The sequence below is a fragment of the Mustela putorius genome, unplaced genomic scaffold (genome assembly GCF_011764305.1).
Source record: "Mustela putorius furo isolate JIRA1106 unplaced genomic scaffold, ASM1176430v1.1 tig00537350_pilon_pilon_pilon, whole genome shotgun sequence".
Lineage (NCBI taxonomy): Eukaryota > Metazoa > Chordata > Mammalia > Carnivora > Mustelidae > Mustela > Mustela putorius.
The window spans coordinates 23,462,255-23,483,748 of NW_025422471.1; the positions used below are offsets into that span (position 1 = coordinate 23,462,255).

Genomic DNA, 21,494 nt, shown 5'->3' on the forward strand with positions numbered 1-21,494 from the left:
GTCATTACCAGTGACTGAAACTAGTGACAGTCACGCTGTAGTAGACATTTTTTTTTTAAGATTTTATTTATTTATTTGTCAGAGAGAGAGAGCACTGGCAGAGTGGCAGGCAGAGTCAGAGGGAGAGGCAGGCTCCCCGCGGGGCAAAGAGCCCGATGTGGGACTCGATCCCAGGACGCTGGGATCATGACCTGAGCCGAAGGCAGCTGCTTAACCAACTGAACCACCCAGACGTCCCTGTAGTAGACATTTTAAACTATTACCTTGTTTCAAAGGAAAGCATTCCCCCATAAATACATAACAGTTCAAGGATAAGCCAATTTTTCTAGTATTTTATTCACTAAATTTTAGAAGGTAGGCCAGGAAACCTACCCACCATGTTCAACATAATTTTCAGTAGGAAAATGCATTTTGAGTTCACACAAAAAATTATTTTGTAACTTTATTTTTGTAATAAAAAGACTACACTCCATTTTAAAGCACATTCGATTCAGACTAGCCACATTTCAAGTGCTCAAGAGCCCTCCTTTATACTGCCAACACACTCGCCAGTCTATATTGTGATGTATCTTGGGACAACTCCTTTCTCTGAATTCGTAACATCAAGTGAGTATGTAATTTATTATTAAAATATTTACAGGATGCCTGCGGTGGCTCAGTTGGTTGAGTGTCTGCCTTCAGTAAAGGACATGATCCCACTGATCCTGCTTTCCCCTTCCCTCTGCTTCTCCCCCAGACTTGTGTTTTTCACTGCACTCTCTCAAATGAATAAATAAATGAAAACTCTTTCTAAAAAAGTTATTTGTTGGGGTGCCTGGGTGGCTAAGTGGGTTAAAACCTCTACCTTCAGCTCAGGTTATGATCTCAGGGTCCTGGGATCAAGCCCCACATCGGGCTCTCTGCTCAGCGGGGAGCCTGTTTCCTCCTCTCTCTCTCTGCCTGCCTCTCTGCCTACTTGTGATCCTCTGTCAAATAAATAAAATCTTTTTTAAAAAAAGTTATTTGTTGCCTTCATTAAATACCTTCGGTTCCATTCAAACATAAAACTAAATATAAAAGAAAACCTAAGAAAAAAACATAAAACAGAAACTTTTTCTAAATCTTATAGTTTATACATTCATTGAATCTGCTGATAGATCTTCTCTCCTGACCTTAAGTAGTTCACTACACCAAGCAACAATTCAGAAGCTTGATTTTCACTAATATTTTTCTAAAACAAATATGAATACCACTAATCAACCAAAACAGTATCTGGATTGAGTTCTAACATATCATTTAAATCAATTATCCAAATATACCTAAACTGTTTTGGAAAATAGTCACAACATTAAAAAAAAAAAAGAAAAAAGAAAAAAAAGGCAAGTTTCTGATACCATAGAGAAAACAAATGAATTTTTTTTTATTATTTCAAATACAATTTCAATTATATAAAAAAGTTCAGTGGAAAATGCACGTGTTACAATAATTTACATTTCCCTGGTTCTGATACTCTATCAAATCTAAGTGTTTCATTTTGTATGTTGGTTAAGCAACTGCCTTCGGCTCAGGTCATGACCCTGCCACATTGGGCTCCCTGCTCAGCAGGGGGTTCTCTTCTCCCTCTGATTTCCCCCTCTCACACTCGCCCTCTCTCATTCTTTCTCTCTCAAATAAATAAATAAATATTTTATAAAAAAGGGGGCTGTGAAAGAAAGCGAAATGTAAAAGTTCATTCTTATTTTAATGCTTTTACTTTGTACAAAGCTCCTCCTAAACTAAAATGTTAATATAAAACATTCTGAATAAATTTCTAATCTAAAACCTACAATATCTTTGAGAATTATTTTCCAGACTATGGAAAACACACATCAGGAAGAGATGATCAAGTAACAATAATTACACTGATCTGCAAAACCAAGTATGCAACTTATGAACTTCAGTATCAGGGCGCCTGGGTGGCTCAGTGGGTTAAGCCACTGCCTTGGGCTCAGGTCATGATCTCAGAGTCCTAGGATCGAGCCCCACATCAGGCTCTCTGCTCGGCAGGGAGCCTGCTTCCTCCTCTCTCTGTGCCTGCCTTTCTGCCTACTTGTCATCTCTCTCTGTCAAATAAATAAATAAAATCTTTAAAAAAAAAAAAAAGAACTTCAGTATCTTCACCATAATGAGTTATATTTCAAAAGCCAATGGTGTTTAAACTATGAGACCTCTTGAGAATATGAATTACACTGAAGACTCAAAATACAGTAACAAAATTATTTGCCAAAGAAATTTTGGGGAAGAATTCTCAACAGAACCTACCTCAATAGTTCTCAAAACTGGCTCAGTTTTGAGTGAATAAAATCAGTTTGAATTCAGTTTGGTGAATAAAATCACCAAAACAGCTACAACAAAAAACACAAGTGCCCTAATAGTGAAAGAGTAGGGTCCTAATGAGAAATGTAATAAAATTCTCCAGGTGCTTCTAGTATGCATCCAGGATGGAGGAACCCTGTTTCTAAAGGCTTTTTTTCATACCCCTACATAAATCAAGACTAAATTTTGAGGAGAGTATGTTCCTAAGCCAGGTAAAGTTCCAGAGGTTCTGTCTACCACAGAGTAGAATGTTCTGTTTTATAAGAAAACATCACCCCTACTTTACCATGAAGACACCACTTACACCAAAAAGTAGTTCCTTCTCCTATTTAAAGAACTATAGTAATATTGACTTATTAGAGGGAATAATAGCAATGTAGAACATAAAAGAAAATCTGTAGTGTTTCATTGGGATCATCATGGTAACTTCCAATTATTACTGATATTCCTTTCTGTTTAAAAACATTTAACTTTCTAAATTATAAATTAAACACTAACAGCTTATTTAATACAAGTTTAATCCATCGACTAAAAAATTATAACCAAAATACAAATTTCTATTTAATTTCAACATTTAAAAGTAGTCCAATTAAGACAGTCTTACTGTTCTAGAATCCGAGAATGGATTATATTCATCAAGTCCTGGTGGAACATTTCTTGTCACTTGTGTAACTGATGGGTCCTGGAATAAAATTCAAAGGAGAAAAAAAAGATTACTTACTCTTTAAGGCACAGTTTTGATAGTTACAAAGAACTTTCTCTATCTGTACTTTTGGTCAACAAGCAAAGCTAACAGAGGAGAACAAAGAAGATTATCAGATTTACTCAGTCCCATTCCAACAAGGTTGAAATTTATACCCACAGCCCTCATACCCTCAGTGAAAAAACTGGGTTAGATGCAAATCAGCTGCTATTATATAAAGAAAGAAAACAGTTATGTGGAACTGACTGCACAGCATCTTAGCAAATCTTGGGCACACCCACCATCCTTTCCTTTGGATTCCACAATGAGTTCATGTTCCCCCCAGCACCCCCCGTTTGTTTTTTTTTTTTTTTTTACAGTATCTTCTATCAGTTTTCCCTACTGCTGATACAAACACCATATTACAAATCAATGTCATATACAGGCAACATATACCACATCCAAAATTAAGCACCACTTGTATTCTACCCAACAGTTTTGTTTGACTACCGTTTACTTTGTCCTGTACTGTTTCTCCTTTTCCAACTATAATATTTTACCATACTATCCCAGCTTTTCGAATTAGGCTTTCAAATAAGTCCCCAAATGCTAGAGAGTTCATCTACTTTTCTTGTGAATAAATGTAAGACACAAACGTAATGAACATCTCAACAAAAACCAATTATATAATTAACATGAAAAAGCATTAGCAAACTTTAATACAGCCTCATTGACTTTTCAATCCCTAGTTCCAAGCTTTGGCATGCATCAGAACCAAATACAGATTGCTGCACCCACCCCCAGGGTTCTGGAATGGGGCATCAGAATCTTTATTTCTAAAAAATTACCATGTGATGCTGCTTCTGCTTGGAGAAGCACTGCTCTCTCACCTATGCTGCACCTTCTCCAATCCATCTTCCTCAACACAGTATCAAAATTACCTCCCTAAATGAAAAGCTTATCTTGTCATTCCCCTCCTCCAAGCCCTCTCCTCAGTTCCCCACACATTTCAAATTTTTTAGAGGCTCTCTCAAGACAAAATACAAATTCCTCAAAATGAGATACAAGGGAACTGACCACCGAGCTTTCCAGACTAATAAACTCTGCCACAAGGTCCTTCCCCTAGACAGATCTTCCTCTCTACCAAGTCAAACAAGCTATTGCATAAGGAGCCTTAAACTTGGCAATAAGGAAGATGTAATAATAAATTTAAAGTATGGCACAGACAAAAGTAAAATTTTAAGCTTGCTCAAAAAGGAGGGAAGGAGGGAATGCAATCACTCTACTTCCCAGCATTCTCTTCCCAAGTTTATTCAAAAACGTGAGGAGCAGGAAGATTATCAAGAGACAATGTATGCCTCAGGGAGAAAATTAATAGAAACACGAATATATGATCTCAAGGTTTTGAGTTTGAGCCCCATGCTGGGTGCAGAGATTTCTTAAAAAATAAAATAAGATAAAATAAAAAATGAAAAAATAATTTTAAGAAGTGGGTTTAGGATCAACAGGTAGAGACTTACCACATCCCATTGGTCCAGATGCAGTCTCAATGCCCACATCTCTTATCCCTACCCACAAAACCAGGTGACCTAGGAGTCCTCAGCACCATATTCTTCCTTGGCATTGCTTCCTCTGGCAGGAATACACAAAGGTAGGATAACCCTAGTGATCTCCTCTTCCTTAAAGACGCAATCTGAAGAACACTTCACATGCTAACTAATAAAATTGCTGATACCCAAGTAACTGCATTCCAGTCTAAGTGCTTCCACAGAGCTTGGCATTTATTTTCACCAGCATTTATTTCATTGACTCATGATGATCTTCATACAAGTCCCCTTTCCCAAACTAGAAGGTCACTTTTTTTTTTTTTAAGATTTTATTTATTTATTTGACAGACAGAGATCACAAGTAGGCAGAAAGGCAGGCCGAGAGAGAGGAGGAAGCAGGCTCCCTGCTGAGCAGAGAGCCCGATGCAGGGCTCTATCCTAGGACCCTGGGATCATGACCTGAGCTGAAGACAGAGGCTTTAACCCACTGAGCAACCCAGGCGCTCCGGTCACTTCTTTAAATACAAAAAATACATGATTAGGTCCTGTTTATTTAATCATACATGCATAGTAATACTGCTTGAGTGATAATTGCCACTCCCAAAGAGAAAAAAAAAAATCCAAAGAGTAATTCCTCAGGATAGTAACACCAGTATTAATCAAGAAATACTCCCTGAGGGGCACCTGGGTGGCTCAGGCATTATATGTCTACCTTTGGCTCAGGCCATGATCCTAGCATCCTGGGATCTACCACTCCCCCACCCCCCAAACCCCCATCCCCACATTGGGCTCCCTGCTCAGTGGGAAGCCTGCTTTTCCCTCTCCACTCCCCCTGCTTATGTTCCCTCTCTGACTGTGCCTCTCTCTGTCAAATAAATAAATTAAAATCTTTACAAAAAAAAAAGAAAGAAAGAAAGAAAAGGAAAAAAAATACTCTGGCGGGGGGGGAGTGAACAAATATGAAGCTAGTTCAAAAACTTAAGGGAAAAGATGATCTCACTCATAAGGGAAATACTAATTAAAGCTACCCTAACATTGTATTTCTCATCTATCAGACTAGAAAAAATCTACAAGTCTAACATAGCCAAGTGACAAAAGTGTAAGAAAAATAAGAATTCTCCTACATTACTAATGGAAAGAGAAATTATTACAACTCTATGGAGGGACAGTTGGCAATAGTCAGCAAAATTACATCTATATTTACATATTTTTTTTAATATTTTATTTATGTAGTTGACAGAGAGAGATTACAAGTAGGCAGAGAAGCAGGCAGAGAGAGAGAGAGGAGGAGACAGGCTCCCCGCTGAGCAGAGAGCCTGATGCAGCGCTTGATCCCAGAACCCTGGGATCACGACCCAAGCCGAAGGCAAAGGCTTTAACCCACTGAGCCACCAAGACACCCTCTATATTTATACTTTGACCAACAATCTCACTTCTAGGAATTTAGCAAAAGACTGGAAGCAACCTAAATGCCTACCAATAGAATACAGTTGAAGAAATTATGGTACACATACATGATAAAGTACTATGCAGTTGAGCATTACGCAGTTGTAAAATACTATAAGAACATCTATACACTGCCATAGAATAAGTGGAAAAGATGCAGAACAATATAAATAAAATGTTACTTCTTATTCTTATTTAAGAAAAAAATTAATGTGTATGTGTTTACTTAAATGGTTAACAAGATAAAAAAAAAAATCAGTAGCTCAGTCATTAAGCATCTGCTGACTCAGGTCATGATCCTGGGGTCCTGGGATACAGCCCCACATCAGGCCCCGTGCTCCTCGGGAAGCCTGCTTCTCCCTCTCCCACTCCTTCTGCTTCTGTTCCCTCTCTCACTGTCAAATAAATAAAATCTTAAAAAAAAAAAAAAAGATGAAAAGATGTCATTCTTTCAATACTAGCAAAGTACAGTGAGTCCAAGGAGTCCAAATTCTCATTTTATAAATACACAGAGCAAATTATCAAGTGTCCTAAAATTCACATTAAATTTTTTTAACTCCTGCCTAAGGTATAACTTAGCTCCAAAGAGATGCAGAATGAAATCATTCTTCCAATTTTCTACTTTTAACTACATAATGAAAATGTACTTGGTTTCCTTCTAGATTCTAGAAGGGTTTAATCCAGGCTGAGAGTTAATGGGCAGTTTAACAAAATCACTGTGTCAACTGAACTGAGTTCACTTCTAGTTGGTCTGGAATTTCTCCTCAATGTAGTATTAGGTGACAAAGCAATAGAATATGTACAGGATTTACCAAGAATGATTTAGGAAAAACTGCTATCTCTGAATTACTACATGACTTATCATTTTCAAATTTGTTTTAATATACGTAGACAGTATTAAGGAAGCGATAGTCTGTAAACTGGAAGAAAACAACAAAGCTTAAGATTTAATAATGAATAATCTTTTTTTTTAAGATTTTATTTATTTATTTGACAGAGAGAACACAAGTAGGCAGAGAGGCAGGCAGAGAGAGGGGGGAAAGCAGGTTCCCTGTTGAGCAGAGAGCCCAACTAGGGGCTTGATCCCAGGACCATGAGATCATGACCCGAGCCAAAGGCAGAGACTCAACCTACTGAGCCACCCAGGCAGCCCTAAGCTAAGGCTACTCTGCTAACACCTTAGTAAGCCAATTACTTCATAGTCCTATTTCATTAAAAACTGAGATGCCTGGGTGCCTCAGTGGGTTAAGCCACTGCCTTTGGCTCAGGTCATGACCCCAGAGTCCTGAGATCAAGTCCACAATGGGCTCCCAGCTCCACCAGGAGTCTGCTTCTCCCTCTGACTTTCTCCCCTCTCATTCTCTCTCTCTCTCAAAGAAAGAAATAAAATCTTTTTAAAAATTGAGATGCCTGGGCACCTGGGTGGCTCAGTTGGTTGGACGACTGCCTTCAGCTCAGGTCATGATCCTGGAGTCCCGGGATCGAGTCCCACATTGGGCTCCCAGCTCTATGGGGAGTCTGCTTCTCCCTCTGACCTTCTCCTCGCTCATGTTCTCTCGCACTGTCTCTGTCTCAAATAAATAAATAAAATCTTTTTAAAAAAATTGAGATGGCTGATAAAAATAAATTTTTTCAAAGAGAGTAAAATTTCACATGTAGCATAATTAGCTATTTTACATCTTTAATCCGAGGTTCTTTACCAAACCTTCTGAGGTAGTGTGCCTTCATTATATTTCAAATTATTTCATCCACCATGCCTTAAATTGGACATTTCTCCATCACTCCACACATAACACATAACATCCTCCTGAGAGGTTATGTGTGGAATGATGGAGAAATGTCCAATTGAGGAAGATTCTAAGCTAGCAAAAAGTACTTTCACCTTCAGCTAGATGCAAGGAGATGAAGTAAATAAAAAAGTTTTGTAGCTAATCAACTTCAATACCCTGCTTATTCTTCTCTTCTCCATATATACACTATCTTCAAGCTAGTCTAATAACATAATAGCCTACGTGAACGATTGTGTACAACCATATATTATGTATCCACTTACTGTATCTGCTGACACTTAACAGGTTTGAGTTACAAGATCAACACTAAAAACTTCATGTATCATAGGTACTTGTTCTGTAATAGAGTACTAGTCTAGGAATTAGAAATTCTGAGCTCCTAACAATGACTAGACTCTGTGACCTTAGGCAAGATACCTAACCTGTCAATTTTCTCATCTGTAAAATAGGGGAAAATTCTGATAGATATTGTCCTGGTCAGCTGAAGCTCTGAAATGTTAAGCTATAGATTTTAAGTCTTTCCCATTTGGAAAAAAGCTGACTGCCTATATTCAAATCCCACTCACACTAAATAAAAGCTGTAAGCTTTGAACAAGGCAATTCATACATCAATGTGATTCAGTTCCTTCACCAGTAAAATGTATCATAGAGCTCATGAGTTGCTACATATAAAATGATTGCTACTATTCCTGCACATAGAAAGTCCTCAGTGATAGTGACTATTATCATTACCACTACTACCAAGCTAAAGACAAAACAAAAAGAGCTTTCCATTTATAATTAACTGAGATATTAAGAAAGTATAGTACATCATATATGGTGAATAGGCCAAAATACCCACAGGCACCTTGTGAGGAAAGCAACCAGAAATTCTTTGCTCACCTTTGTGTCATGTGACCCTGTTATCTCAGCTGCATGTTAAAGGGTGAGGAATAGGCTTTTGTGCCAAAGGCAGCCATTTTTAGAAATGGAGGGGGAAGTCTGGTAGACCCCAACAGAAGTGACTATATATCGGACAATAGCTGATCAATTAGATGCTATTTCTTGAGCTACTTGAATAGGAGACATAAAGATTGGTAATTAGTAGCAGCAGAAGAAGCTGACACTAGTTATGGTAAAAAGACAAATAGAAGCTAAAAAGAAGGTGACCAGAAAAGGGAACAGCGGAACAGAATCTGAGGGGAATGGCAATTACTAGGGTTGCCAATGTGTGACCAAAGAAAAACAAGGCCAACAGAGTTACTGCTATTCCAGTTGGTGAGAAATGACTTGGTGTTGCAGGAGTTTTCACTGTCCAGAAGATCTCAGAAGGGCCTCAAAGTGAAGGAAAAAGAAGTAGGAGAAGAGCAGAAGAGGGAAAGGAGGATGGCAGAGATCAGCCCCCTAACCTTCACTTACATCAGTACAGTATAATTTTTATGTTTTATAAACGCTGATTTCACATGAAAATGACCTCCACTCCTTGGTGGGAGGGCGGTGAATGGTGGGGGAGGAGAAGAGGCTATTTGAAGAAACACATGGTTAGCTTCCAGAGACTGTTTCACTACCACTGCAGAGATGGACTCTGTTTGGGTACCTTTCCTCCCTCAACAATCCTTTCAATAAATCTGTTACCTGAGGTAACCTGAGCATGTCTCCATGCTTTAAAACAGAAACAGGTGGATATCAATGTTCTCTGTCATTTCATGTTCCTGCTAAAACTATGTAAAGACAGTTTACTGCCACTAACTGTATTTCAATAAAATCTGCAATAAGAAAGATTTAAGTATGAACATTTATCGATCACTAGTACACATGACTCTTGAAATATAACTAATCCAAATTGATGTTGATGTGTGTATATATATATATGTATATGTACATACACAAATGCAGTATGTATAGAACACACCATGTTTCTGATTTCAAAGATCTGGCACAAAACAATGTACAGTATCTGATTAATGATTTTTTTTAAGATTTTTTATTTATTTGACAGAGATCACAAGTAGGCAGGGAGGCAGGCAGAGAGAGGAAGGGAAGCAGGATCCCTGCTGAGCAAAGAGTCCGATGTGGGGCTCGATCCCAGGACCCTGGGATCATGACCTGAGCCGAAGGCAGAGGCTTAACCCACTGAGCCACCCAGGTGCCCCTCATTAATGATTTTTTATGCTAATTATGTATTGAAAAGATATTTTGTATGTATGGGGTAGAACAAATTATTAAAATGAATTTCACGTGGTTCTTTCCCAAATGGCTACTAGGTTATTTTAAATTACATACATAGCACAAATTATATTTCTACTGGATAATTTTTTTTTTTAAGATTTATTTTAGAGAAAGAGCATAAGAGAGCACACCAGTAGGGGAAAAGGTAGAAAGAGACTCCCTGCTGAGTGGGGAGCTAGTTGGGAGACTCTCTCTCATGACCCTAAGATCATGACTAGAGCCAGAATCAAGAGTTCGATGCTTAACTTGAGCCACCCAGGCACCCCTCCACTGGATGGTTCTGAGTGAAGCAGTGCAATTTATTCAAGATTGGCTTATAATTTCACTTTCACCCATGTGGACAAATTCAATTGTGTTAGTCAAACAGAAAAAAAGAAACTCATATTTAAAGCCGAGTTTCCTGTAAGTTTTTCAAAAATCACAAACGATGACAAGAGCGGCACCTGGGTGGCTCAGTTGGTTAAGCATCCACCTTCAGCTCAGGTCATGACCCCAGACACCTGGGATCAAGTCCTGCATCAGGCTCCCTGCTCATCAGAGAGTCTGCTTCTCCCTCTCCTGCTTACGTTCTCTCACTAATAAATAAAATCTAAAAAAAAAAAAAAAAAAAAAAGACAAGAGACCTGATCAGAAGCTTCCTAATCCACTGTCTTCACATAACACAGCAGCAGGCTTTTCCTACACTTTTTCACTTACCTCATACCTTTTTATACATGACATGCTAGAAGTCAATAATTTGAATATTAAAAACATTTAGAAGAAAATATATATTTTTAATTCTATCAAGCATATGTGAAAACTAAAGGCTAAAGCAAGGACAAATTGAAGGAGAAAAAGTGAATTCATCTATTTTAGCACACTACTAGACTATTTAATTATGTCATTTAATCCTCAGAACAGCCATATGACTTAAATTCTATATCCTTTCCTTCACTGCTAACACTACCACCTCACACATGTTAAAAGTAATTTGGCCAAAGTCATATAACTTTCAAATTCAAATCTGACCCCGAAACTGAGTTCTCAGAAGAAAATGTAATAAAGAAAACAAATTTATGTTTAAAACAATATCTCCTCAAAAGAAAAAGGCTGGCTTAAACTTGGCATTGCTCCACAAAACTTAATTAAAATACTCTTCAATAGTTCTACTTAATCCTACCAATATTATACACTAGTCTAGGCAACTTGATTAAATAAAAGTCCCAACCTAGAGGTTATGAGATGCCCTGCCTTCAGAGAGTTAATTTTTTTCCTACTTTGTACTTCTCAGAGCTACTATAACCACATGAATTTAACAAATACTGAGAATTCCACTTACCTGGAGAATTACTTATTTCTAAATGCTCCAATTATTCTTTAAAAACCAAAGGAACTATAAGAAGCCATTAAAAATCTCGGCAAGACTCTAAAACAACATTTGGCAAATCTTTTATAAGAGATCGAAAAAAGTGCTTAATAATTACTAGAAATTATTCAGTAAATCATGACTTAAAAACTGGTTGCCATTTTCATTACAAGTCCTGACAGTCTTACTCAAATCTAAAAGCAACTCACAGACTAATTTTTGTGAACCCAAATCAGTAAATTAAAATAACTGAAGCAATCACACCCAAGCAGATTTAATGAGATACTACTTCACACCTACTAGAATAGCTACAAACAAGACAGAGACAAGTGGTGGTAAGGGTATGAAAAAACTAATGTGCTGGTGGGAATGTAAAACGGTACAGTCATTTTGGAAGTTACCAAAGTACCTAGCAGTTCCACTCCTAGGTATATAATAACCAAGGGAATGAAGACCTGGGCCCACACAAAAACTTGTACACAAATATTCCTCATTTATATCAACTGACAAATATACTGTATATCCATGCAATAAAATTGCTATTTGCTAATAAAAAGAAATGAAGTCCTGATACATGCTACAATATGCATAAACCTTCAATACATTATGCTCTGTGAAAGCTGCCAATCAAAGACTACATAGTACACGATTCCATTTATAAGAAATTCCCAGAAAGCATATTAGTGGCTGCCGAGGGCTAGTGGAATTTGGAGGAAAATGGAGAATGATTGCTGCCAATGGGGTTTCTTTTTGTGGTGATGAAAGTTTTTAAAGTTCATAGTGATGACTGCAGAACTGCAAATATACTAAAAAACACTAAACTGTATACTTTAGGTGGGTGAACTGTGCAGTATATGTATTATATCTCAAAGCTATATTTTAAAAAGATAATCAGATGTAATATTTCTTAGAATAAATGTTGCCAACCAGCTATAAATCTCTAAGTCTTCAAAATCTAAATACCACATCATTCATTAAAGAGAAATACTCATTAGTCAAGAAATCAGGATAGAGGGGGCAGGGGTATTAGCTATCAGGGACCAAAATAGCACCAGAATTTCCTGTTATACTAAATCACCAAAATTTCTTCTGATATTTGAGAAACTGGGTAGCTAATACAGCTATGTGCCCCAGTATTAATGCACTGAAATCTAGAGACTTCAGAAGAAAAAAAGGTATCATGAAGAACAGGAAAATAATTGGCCATATTTCTGTCAATGACCTACAAGTTCAATCACCTTTGACTATGATAGCCTAGTAGTCAGAGAACAGCACTCTTCCCACAAAAACAGCCCTCATTTTTCAATAAACTGTTAAACTTTTATATAGAAAAAGTTGATTTATCATACACAGTAGTTCTTCAAAAAGACTAATGAGTTTTTGATCATTATCTTTTAACGTACCAAATACTGAAATTACCAGAACAATTTACCACTAAACATGACAACCAAAGACCTATGAACAAATTTTAAAAGGTCTTGGGTTTTGTTTGTTTGGTTGGTTTGTTTTTTTTTTTGTCATATTATGGGCAGTGAACTTTTAAATTAATTTTTCCATCTGAGAATAAATGTATACTTCATAGAACACTACCTTATGAAACAAAATCTGGCTAAATTAATTTCTCCTGTTAACCACCAAGTTAACCACCAACTCTTGTTAAGAGTACTTAAAACCCAGTATAAGTACCCAGGCCAGTACTTAAAATCAAAACACCACCAAAGCCAGGCATTTCGTACAACTATATTCCATGGGAGTCAAATGTTTCAAGTTCCAGTTGTGACACGAGGGATTCATCTCCTGCTAGTGTCCCATGACTTCAAAAAGCAATCATAAGCTTTCAAAACTATTAGGTCTTAATGTAAATAAAAAATAAATAAATAAATAAATAAAATAAAACAGATGACCTCTCCAAAAATCATCAACATTAAGCAAACAAATGCAAAACTTTCTAACATTTAAACAAAACGTAAGTCATAAAAATACAATGACCTTTCCTTATTACCCTCAGTTCATGTTCTGATCTATAACAGCCTCTGAAATGTCTAAGCTTGGTAATACAACCAGTAATTTGTGTTTTGTTTTTGTTACTATTTCTGTTAAAACAAAAAGTTTAAAAGTTAATAAAAATCCATCTGAGAAAATATAGGCAATTTAAGGATAAAATAAAAGAAGAATAATCACATGCTATAACCAAAGATAATCTTACACCATTATTTCCTCTGTTATTTTAAGAACTTCCCATCTTTGCCTTAATTCAAAAGAAATATTCCTATAAGAAATATTAAAAAAAAGTATTGAAGGCAGAAAAATTCAGTAATTTGCCTAAGGTCACTCAAGGAAGAGATAAAGAAGCAAACTGAGATGGCCTGGTTCCAGACCCACCCTTAACAAGTGAGGACAAACCTCCACAAATTTGATTTACTCCTTCCTCTAATGTCCCTAATACCAGGCTAAAAATACAGAAATACCTGTCTGTAAAACATGTACTTCACAGAACATTTTCTTATGAACTCAATGCTAAATGGTGATTAAGTTCCCCTGAGACTCAAACACAAATGTTTCCATAAAGAAAACATTTCTAGGGTTACCTGGGTGGCTCAGTGGGTTGAGCCTCTGCCTTCAGCTCAGGTCACAATCTCAGGGTCCTGGGATTGAGCCCCGAATCGGGCTCTCTGCTCAGCAGGGAGCCTGCTCCCCCCACACCCCGCCACCTGCCTCTCTGCCTACTTGTGATCTCTCTCTGTCAAATAAATAAATAAAATCTTTAAAAAATTTTTTAATCAAATACAAGTATATAATATACTTCTTTTAACCTTGGGGAATACATCAATTTGCATTTTTACAATACACCATTGACCTGTAAACAATTCACTAAAATTTACGATTACTTCAGATGCCAAAAATTAAGCGTGCTATGCTATAAATAAAACCACAAGACTGATGAAATCAATCTAAGACAAGCCTCAAAAGCTTTAGTAAAATTGCTAAATGGTGGTAACATTATAGTAGAATACTAGCCCTTGGCCATCTCTAACCAAAATTCCTGATGCTGTTTTCCTGTACCTCCTACTTTCATTTCTCACTGCTTTCCACATGTATTCCAAATCACCACATGAGGATTCTAACCACCATTAGAAGATAGCCAAAGGAAGGGGCACCTGGGTGGCTCAGTTGGTAGAGGGTCTGACTCCTGGTTTCAATTCTGGTCATGATCTCATAGGTCCTGGGATTGAGCCCAACACTCAGCATGAATTCTACTTGAAGACGCTCTCCCTCTGCACCCACCGACCCACGCTTGCTCTTGTTCTCTCTAAAATATATAAATCTTGGGGTGCCTGGGTGGCTCAGTGGGTTAAAGCTTCTGCATTCGGCTCAGGTCATGATCTCAGGGTCCTGGGATAGAGCCCCACATTGGGCTCTCTGCTCAGCAGGGAACCTGTTTCCCCCTCCCCTCCCCACCCCTGCCTGCCTCTCTGCCTATTTGTGATCTCTGTCAAATACATAAATAAAATCTTTAAAAAGAAAGGCAAGATCAAAGTCTACCTTATCTTTGAGTCCACCCCGCTCCACCTTCTTCCTAGGGTCTACTGAGACTTCATATATACTAACTGCTCAACAGAGAAGGAAGTCCCTTGTGTAAATTGTCCATACTTTGGAATATTATTGTCTCCCTGTGTGCTTAGGTAAAGTCACTTTACAAATACTCAAAATTCATCTTATCATATACATTCCTAGTTTAGTAAAGAGGCTCTAATATTTTTTGCTTATCTGCAAAAATAAATCCAATAATTCATCTATATTCTGTAAAATATATGTAAGAAAAAGTATCAAATTGTTAATATTGATAAATGTGTTCCTAACTGCATTCCAAAAACAAGTATAAACCCATTACATTAAACTTTTTTTTTTAAGTTTTTTTTTTTAAGATTTTATTTATTTATTTGACAGAGCGAGATTACAATTTAAGATAAGTGAACTGGGGCATCTGGGTTGTTCAGTGGGTTAAAGCCTCTGCCTTCGGCTTGGGTTATGATCCCAGGGTCCTAAGATGGAGCCCCACATCGGGCTCTCTGCTCAGCATTGAGCCTGCTTCCTCCTCTCTCTGCCTGCCTCTGCCTACTTGTGATCTTTGTCAAATAAATAAAATCTTTTAAAAAAAGATAAGTGAATATGTAGTTCAAACTTTGTTCTTCAAGGTCAACTGTACTTTAGTAAAGACTTGTATCGAGGGGCCCCTGGGTGGCTCAGTCGTTGCCTCAGGTAATGACCCCAGAGTCCTGGCATCAAGCCCGCGATCAGACTCCCTGCTCAGCAGGTAGCCAGATTCCACCTCTTCCATTCCCTGTTTATGCTCCCTCTATCATGGTATTTCTCTGTCAAATAAATAAAAATATTGAAGAAAAAAGACTTGTATCAAGAATGTATAAAAATCTCTTACAATTCAGTGATAAAAAAGACAAAAAACTGAACTTAAAAATAGGTGAAGGATCTGAATAGATATTTCTCCAAAGAAGATATACAAATGACCAATAAGCACATAAAAAATCTCAACACCGGAGCCCCTGTGTGGTTCAGTGGGTTAAAGCTTCTGCCTTCGGCTCAGGTCATGATTCCAGGGTCCTGGGATCGAACCCCGCATTGGGCTCTCTGCTCAGCAGGGAGCCTGCTTCCTTCCTCTCTTTCTCTCTTCCTGCCTCTCTGCCTACTTGTGATCTCTGTCAAATAAATAAAACCTAAAAAAAAAAAAAAAAGCTCTAACACTACATAGCCATTAGAGGAATGCAAATCAAAACCACAATAAGATATTCCAAACCCACCAGGATGGCTAGAATCATAAATCATAAATAATAACAAATGTTGACGAGAATGTAGATAAAGCAGAATCCTCATCTGCTGCTGGTTGCAAAATACAATAGAGCAACCCTGTGGAAAACAGTCTGGCAGTTAGTTCCTCAAATGATTCAACATAGTTACCATATGACCCAGAAATTCTGCTCCTAGTTACATACTCCATCTAAAACAAGCATCAGGGCACATAGGAGGCTCAGTCCTTAAGCGTCTGCCTTCAGCTAGGGTCATGATCCCGGGGTCCTGGGATCGAATCCCATGTCAGGCTCCCTGTGGAGCAGGGAGCTTCTCCCTCTCCAACTCCCCCTGCTTGTGGTTCCCCCTCTAGATGTGTCTCTCTCTGTCAAATAAATAAATAAAAATCTTTAAAGAAAATAATAAAAAGAAAAGTATCAAATGAAAACTTGTACAGAAATGTTTACAGCAGCAGTATTTATAATAGTCAAAAAGTGGCAACTACCCAAAAGTCTATCAAATAGTAATGAATAGGCATTACTAATTTTTTTTTTTAAGATTTTATTTGACAGAGATTGAGAGAGCACAAGCAAGGGGAGTGGCAGGCGGGGGAGAGGGAGAAGTAGACTCCCCCCAGAGCAGGGAGCCCGAAGCAGGGCTCGATCCCAGGACCCCAAGATCATGACCTGAGCTGAAGGCATCCACTTAACCGACTGAGCCACCCAAATGCCCCTGGCATTACTAATTCTTAAAAGCACTCAAGGGGCACCTGGGTGGCTCGGTGGGTTAAAGCCTCTGCCTTCGGCTCAGGTCATGATCCCAGGGTCCTGGGATGGAGCCCTGCATCAGGCTCTTTGCTCCGCAGGGAGCCTGCTTCCTCCCCTCTCTCTCTGCCTGCCTCTCTGCCTACTTGTGATCTTTGTCTATCAAATAAATAAATAAAATCTTTAAGAGAAAAAAAAAAGTACTCAAAACCAAATGCCAGAGAGATTACTGGATTGCTCTCTTCATACAGGTTTATAAAGAGTTCTTGTGGCAATTCTTGCACAAGGAAGGGGAACACAGGCCTCTAACACTTGTCTATAATGTGAAGGCAAAAACTATATGGCACTACAGGCTGTCTTGGTGGGAACAGATGAAATGGAATAAAAGTGGTAAGGGGACTTGGTACAAAGTCAAATCCAACCAACCTTTACACATTTTTTTTTTAAGTTTTACTTATTTGAGAGAGAGAGGAAGTATATGAGTGAGAAAGAAAAACCACAATCGGGGAAAGAGGTAAAGGAGAAGCAGACTCCCTGCTAAGCAGGGAGCCCAATGTGGAGCTTGATCCCAGGACCTGGGAACAAGACCTGAGCTAAAGACAGACACTTAACTGAGTGGTACAACAGACACAACTGAGTGGTACCCCTACAAATCATCTTTTAGTTCCTTCACTTATTGAAAGTTGGGAAATTTCCCCCTCGTGATTTAAAAACATCTCCTTGTGTTTGGGTTTTCATTACCTATTACCAAAAACTAAGCACAGTTTTAATTATATCATGTAGAACTGTATTCTCTCATTTACCATGTTGTCCTCACTTGACTAATCTTAGCAAAGTTACTTGGCCCAAGGAAAGCTAAATATAGATTTAGATCTCTATTTGATCTAAATACAGGTTTAACTCTATCATGCTTTTGTCAAGAAAATGTTACTTCGCAATAACCTTTTGGCAATTATGACTGAAAAAAAACAGACTCAAGTCACCTCGAATGCTGGGGGGAGGGAGGATATTTTTAAGATACATACAGGAAAAAGGGTGCCAGGTTTCAAAGACTAGAACTCTTCAAAATGTGGTAACCTCTCTTGTAGTTCAAGAGCAGCTCTAATAATAAATAAGAATTATAGAAAATTAACCTCAAAAACCCTGGTCAATTAGTACTCCAGTGTTCTATAATTAGTTAATTTGGCCCCTTCCCCTTCTCATTCCATGGTTATTCCCACCATAAGTACAGGATTTTTTTCTCTGTGCTTTCAGCTCAAGTTCCTGAGACAGATAGTTCACTTAACTATCACCATTACTGTTGGAGCAAAATTTTGCACCAAGCAATCTTATCTCTTCCTGATCATCTCAGAGAATGGCTTTCCTTGGGTCAAGTAACTTTGCTAAGATTCGTCAAGTAAGGACAGCATGGTAAGGGTCACACAACAGAGGACATGATCATCTACCATGTTAAGCAACCACTTGGGCTGCTTCCTCAGTGGACTGAGGCTCAGAGCATAGCAGGCTCCTGAAATATAAAGCCACCTCTCCAGCTTTTATGATCAGATGCAATCCCATTATCTAACATATTACAACAGGAGAGAATTTATGCACTCACAAAATGATCCACACAGGTATAAAAATGCAACAATTATATGGTTTCAAAGAAGAAAAAAAACCTTGCAACGCAAAGAACTCTACTTTAGCAACTCTAGTATATCAACGCTTGAATTCCTTCAACTGCTGAAAACTCCATACCAAAAAAAGCATCATCAGGCTATTCTAATAGATCTTTAAAAATCTTTATCTTAGGGGCACTTGGGTGGCTCAGTCGGTTAAACGTCAGTCTTCTGCTCAGGTCATGATCCTGGAGTCTCAGGATAGAGCCCCCTTTCCGGCTCCCTGATCACCAGGGGTCTTGCTTCTCCCTTTCCTTCTGCCCCTGCCCCTGCTCCTTCTCTCTCTCTCTCCCTCACTCTCTAATAAAATCTTTTTTTTTTTTAAGATTTTATTTATTTGACAAACAGAGATCACAAGTAGGCAGAGAGAGAGAGGAAGGGAAGCAGGCTCCCCGCTGAGCAGGGAGCCCGATGCGGGGCTCGATCCCAGAACCCTGAGATCATGACCCGAGCCGAAGGCAGAGGCTCAACCCACTGAGCCACCCAGGTGCCCCTCTAATAAAATCTTTTAAAAAAATTTTTAGGATAGGGACGCCTGGGTGGCTCAGTTGGTTAAGCAGCTGCCTTCGGCTCAGGTCATGATCCCAGAGTCCTGGGATCGAGTCCCATATCGGGCTCCTTGCTCCGCAGGGAGCCTGCTTCTCCCTCTGACTCTGCCTTCCACTCTGTCTGCCTGTGCTCGCTCTCACTCTCTCTCTCTCACAAATAAATAAATAAATAAATCTTTAAAAAAAAAAAAAGAAATTTTAGGATAAAGTTTACCTTCATGTAAACTCTGCCAATAAACCTTTTTTTTCCTGAAGCAAAAACAGATTTATTCACCCCAGCAAGAACGCTTCAAGTATCTGAATATCTCATACTTCTCTTTAGCCTTCTGTAGACTACACCCCAGAGTAATTTAAGCTTAAATTACTCTTCCAAGACCTGATTCCAGACCCATGGCCATTCTCACTTCTTTGGGCACATCCTGTTTTGTTCAAACCACTCTTTAAATACACCCTTGGAACTGAAGACAAAACCTGTGGGTTGGACAAAAACAGAATATTGTTGGGGCGCCTGGGTGGCTCAGTGGGTTAAAGCCTCTGCCTTTGGCTCAGGTCATGATCCCAGGGTTCTGGGATCAAGCCCCGCATCGGGCTCTCTGCTCAGCAGGGAGCCTGCTTCCTCCTCTCTCTCTCTGCCTACTTGTGATTTCTGTCTGTCAAATAAATGAATAAAATCTTTAAAAAAAAAAAAAGAATTAAAAAAAAAAGAACAGAATATTGTTAATTCATTGCTAGAACTCATCACTTATTTCATTAATCCAATATAAATTTTTCAGAAACTATATGACTCCAGTGATTTATCTTAAAAAAATACCCTATAAATTTCCTGGATCTGCATTTCAGCACTACTAAATATTAACTGTATGCCAAAAAAATTTATTTTTAATATCAGCAATTGTTTACTTTCAAAATTTTTACCATCACCATCTCAATTAAGATTGTTAAAATCACAATACCAAAATAAAATCACATTCAAATATTAGTTTTGCCATTTAGCATCTCTAAGAGGTACTCCACTACACTAACAGCCTCCCACTGAACCTGCCTGAGAGCCTTTGGTAGCCAAAGGAGATGCTCAAGCTGAACAAAAAGTTTCCTACATGGCTAAATAATACTGATGCAGGGACACCTGACTGGCTCAGTTGGTTAGGGGGCTGCCTTGGGCTAGGGTCGTCATCCCAATGTACTAGGATTGGGCTTCCTGCTCAGCGGGGAGCCTGCTTCTCCCTTGGCCTCCGCCTGCCACTCTGCCTGCCTGTGTGCTTTCTCTCTGACAAATAAATTTTTAAAAATTTTTAAATATATTTAAAAAGAATTTTTAAAAAAATAGTACTGATGCAGAGCATCCTAACACTCTACTTTAATTTAAAAAAGATGGTCTCAAAATGAATTACAGATGTGTTTTAAGGGATCCTTTGAACCCTGGTAAAATTAACAAAAAACTGTTAAGAGAAATGGACCACACTGGACTAAAAGGAACAGTGATACTTCAAAATGAAAAGAAGCTTCTGGACTCCCAAATTTCAGTGCATAAGAAGCACTGTGAAAATATTTCTCCTCAGCTGCAAACACTTCTATAAGTAAAAAAGGACTTACTAGAGAGTGGAACCAAAACCAGAAGAAAATAATAGATTAGGGAAAAGACCTCCAGGTAGCAGAACTGGGCCCTATTCAAAGAACATTCACTGTTCCAGTTAGGAGACCCTCAAAAATGGGCCTGGATGGATTTCAGACTTCCCACAGACCAGGAACTGCTGTTTTCCATTCCCCCCCTACTTGAATGGGAATGTCTATTGGGGGTATCCTGTACTTGTCTCACCGTTTTATGCTGGGTGTATCTTTTCAGCTCTGTATCAGAAGGAACATAAGCTCCTCCCATCAAGGAGTACAATCTAATCCTTCCCATTCTTTTTTGAATACGGTCTGGCTTTTTGTCTTGTTTGACTAACACAATGTAGCAGAAAAGAAATGACTCAAGAAGCCTTTAGCATCCCTTCTTGACCTCTTCGAACACTACTCCCACTTCGTAATAAGTCCATGCTATTCCTAGTAGAAAGGCCATGTGGAAGAGAACCAACTGCCCCCAATGACAACCCCAGATAATTGCCAGATACTTGAGTTGAGGACATCTTAAACTATCTAGCCCAGTCAAGCTGCCAGATAATTGAAGAGACATAAGTGATTCCAGGCAATAACATTCAAAACCAAACCACCCAACTTAGTCCAACTCGAATAACAGAATAGTGAGCAAGTAATTGTTGTTTTAAGCCACTAAATCTAGGGATTATTTATTATACACCATTAGGTAACTGAGACAATGATAAATAAAATAATGATGCATCTTAATTTGATGAAATACAACAGGCAGCTAA

At 38.4% G+C, this 21,494-nt stretch overlaps 1 protein-coding gene across 1 annotated transcript in view; it reads right to left on the reverse strand.

The window, feature by feature from the left end:
- Positions 1 to 21,494, reverse strand: part of SCAMP1 (secretory carrier membrane protein 1) — a 127,698-nt gene that overhangs the window by 91,500 nt on the left and 14,704 nt on the right. Inside the window, exon 2 of the mRNA XM_004766832.3 lies at positions 2,939 to 3,016. Within this exon, the coding sequence (XP_004766889.1) occupies positions 2,939 to 3,016 (78 nt within the window). The remainder of the gene's footprint in view (positions 1 to 2,938; positions 3,017 to 21,494) is intronic.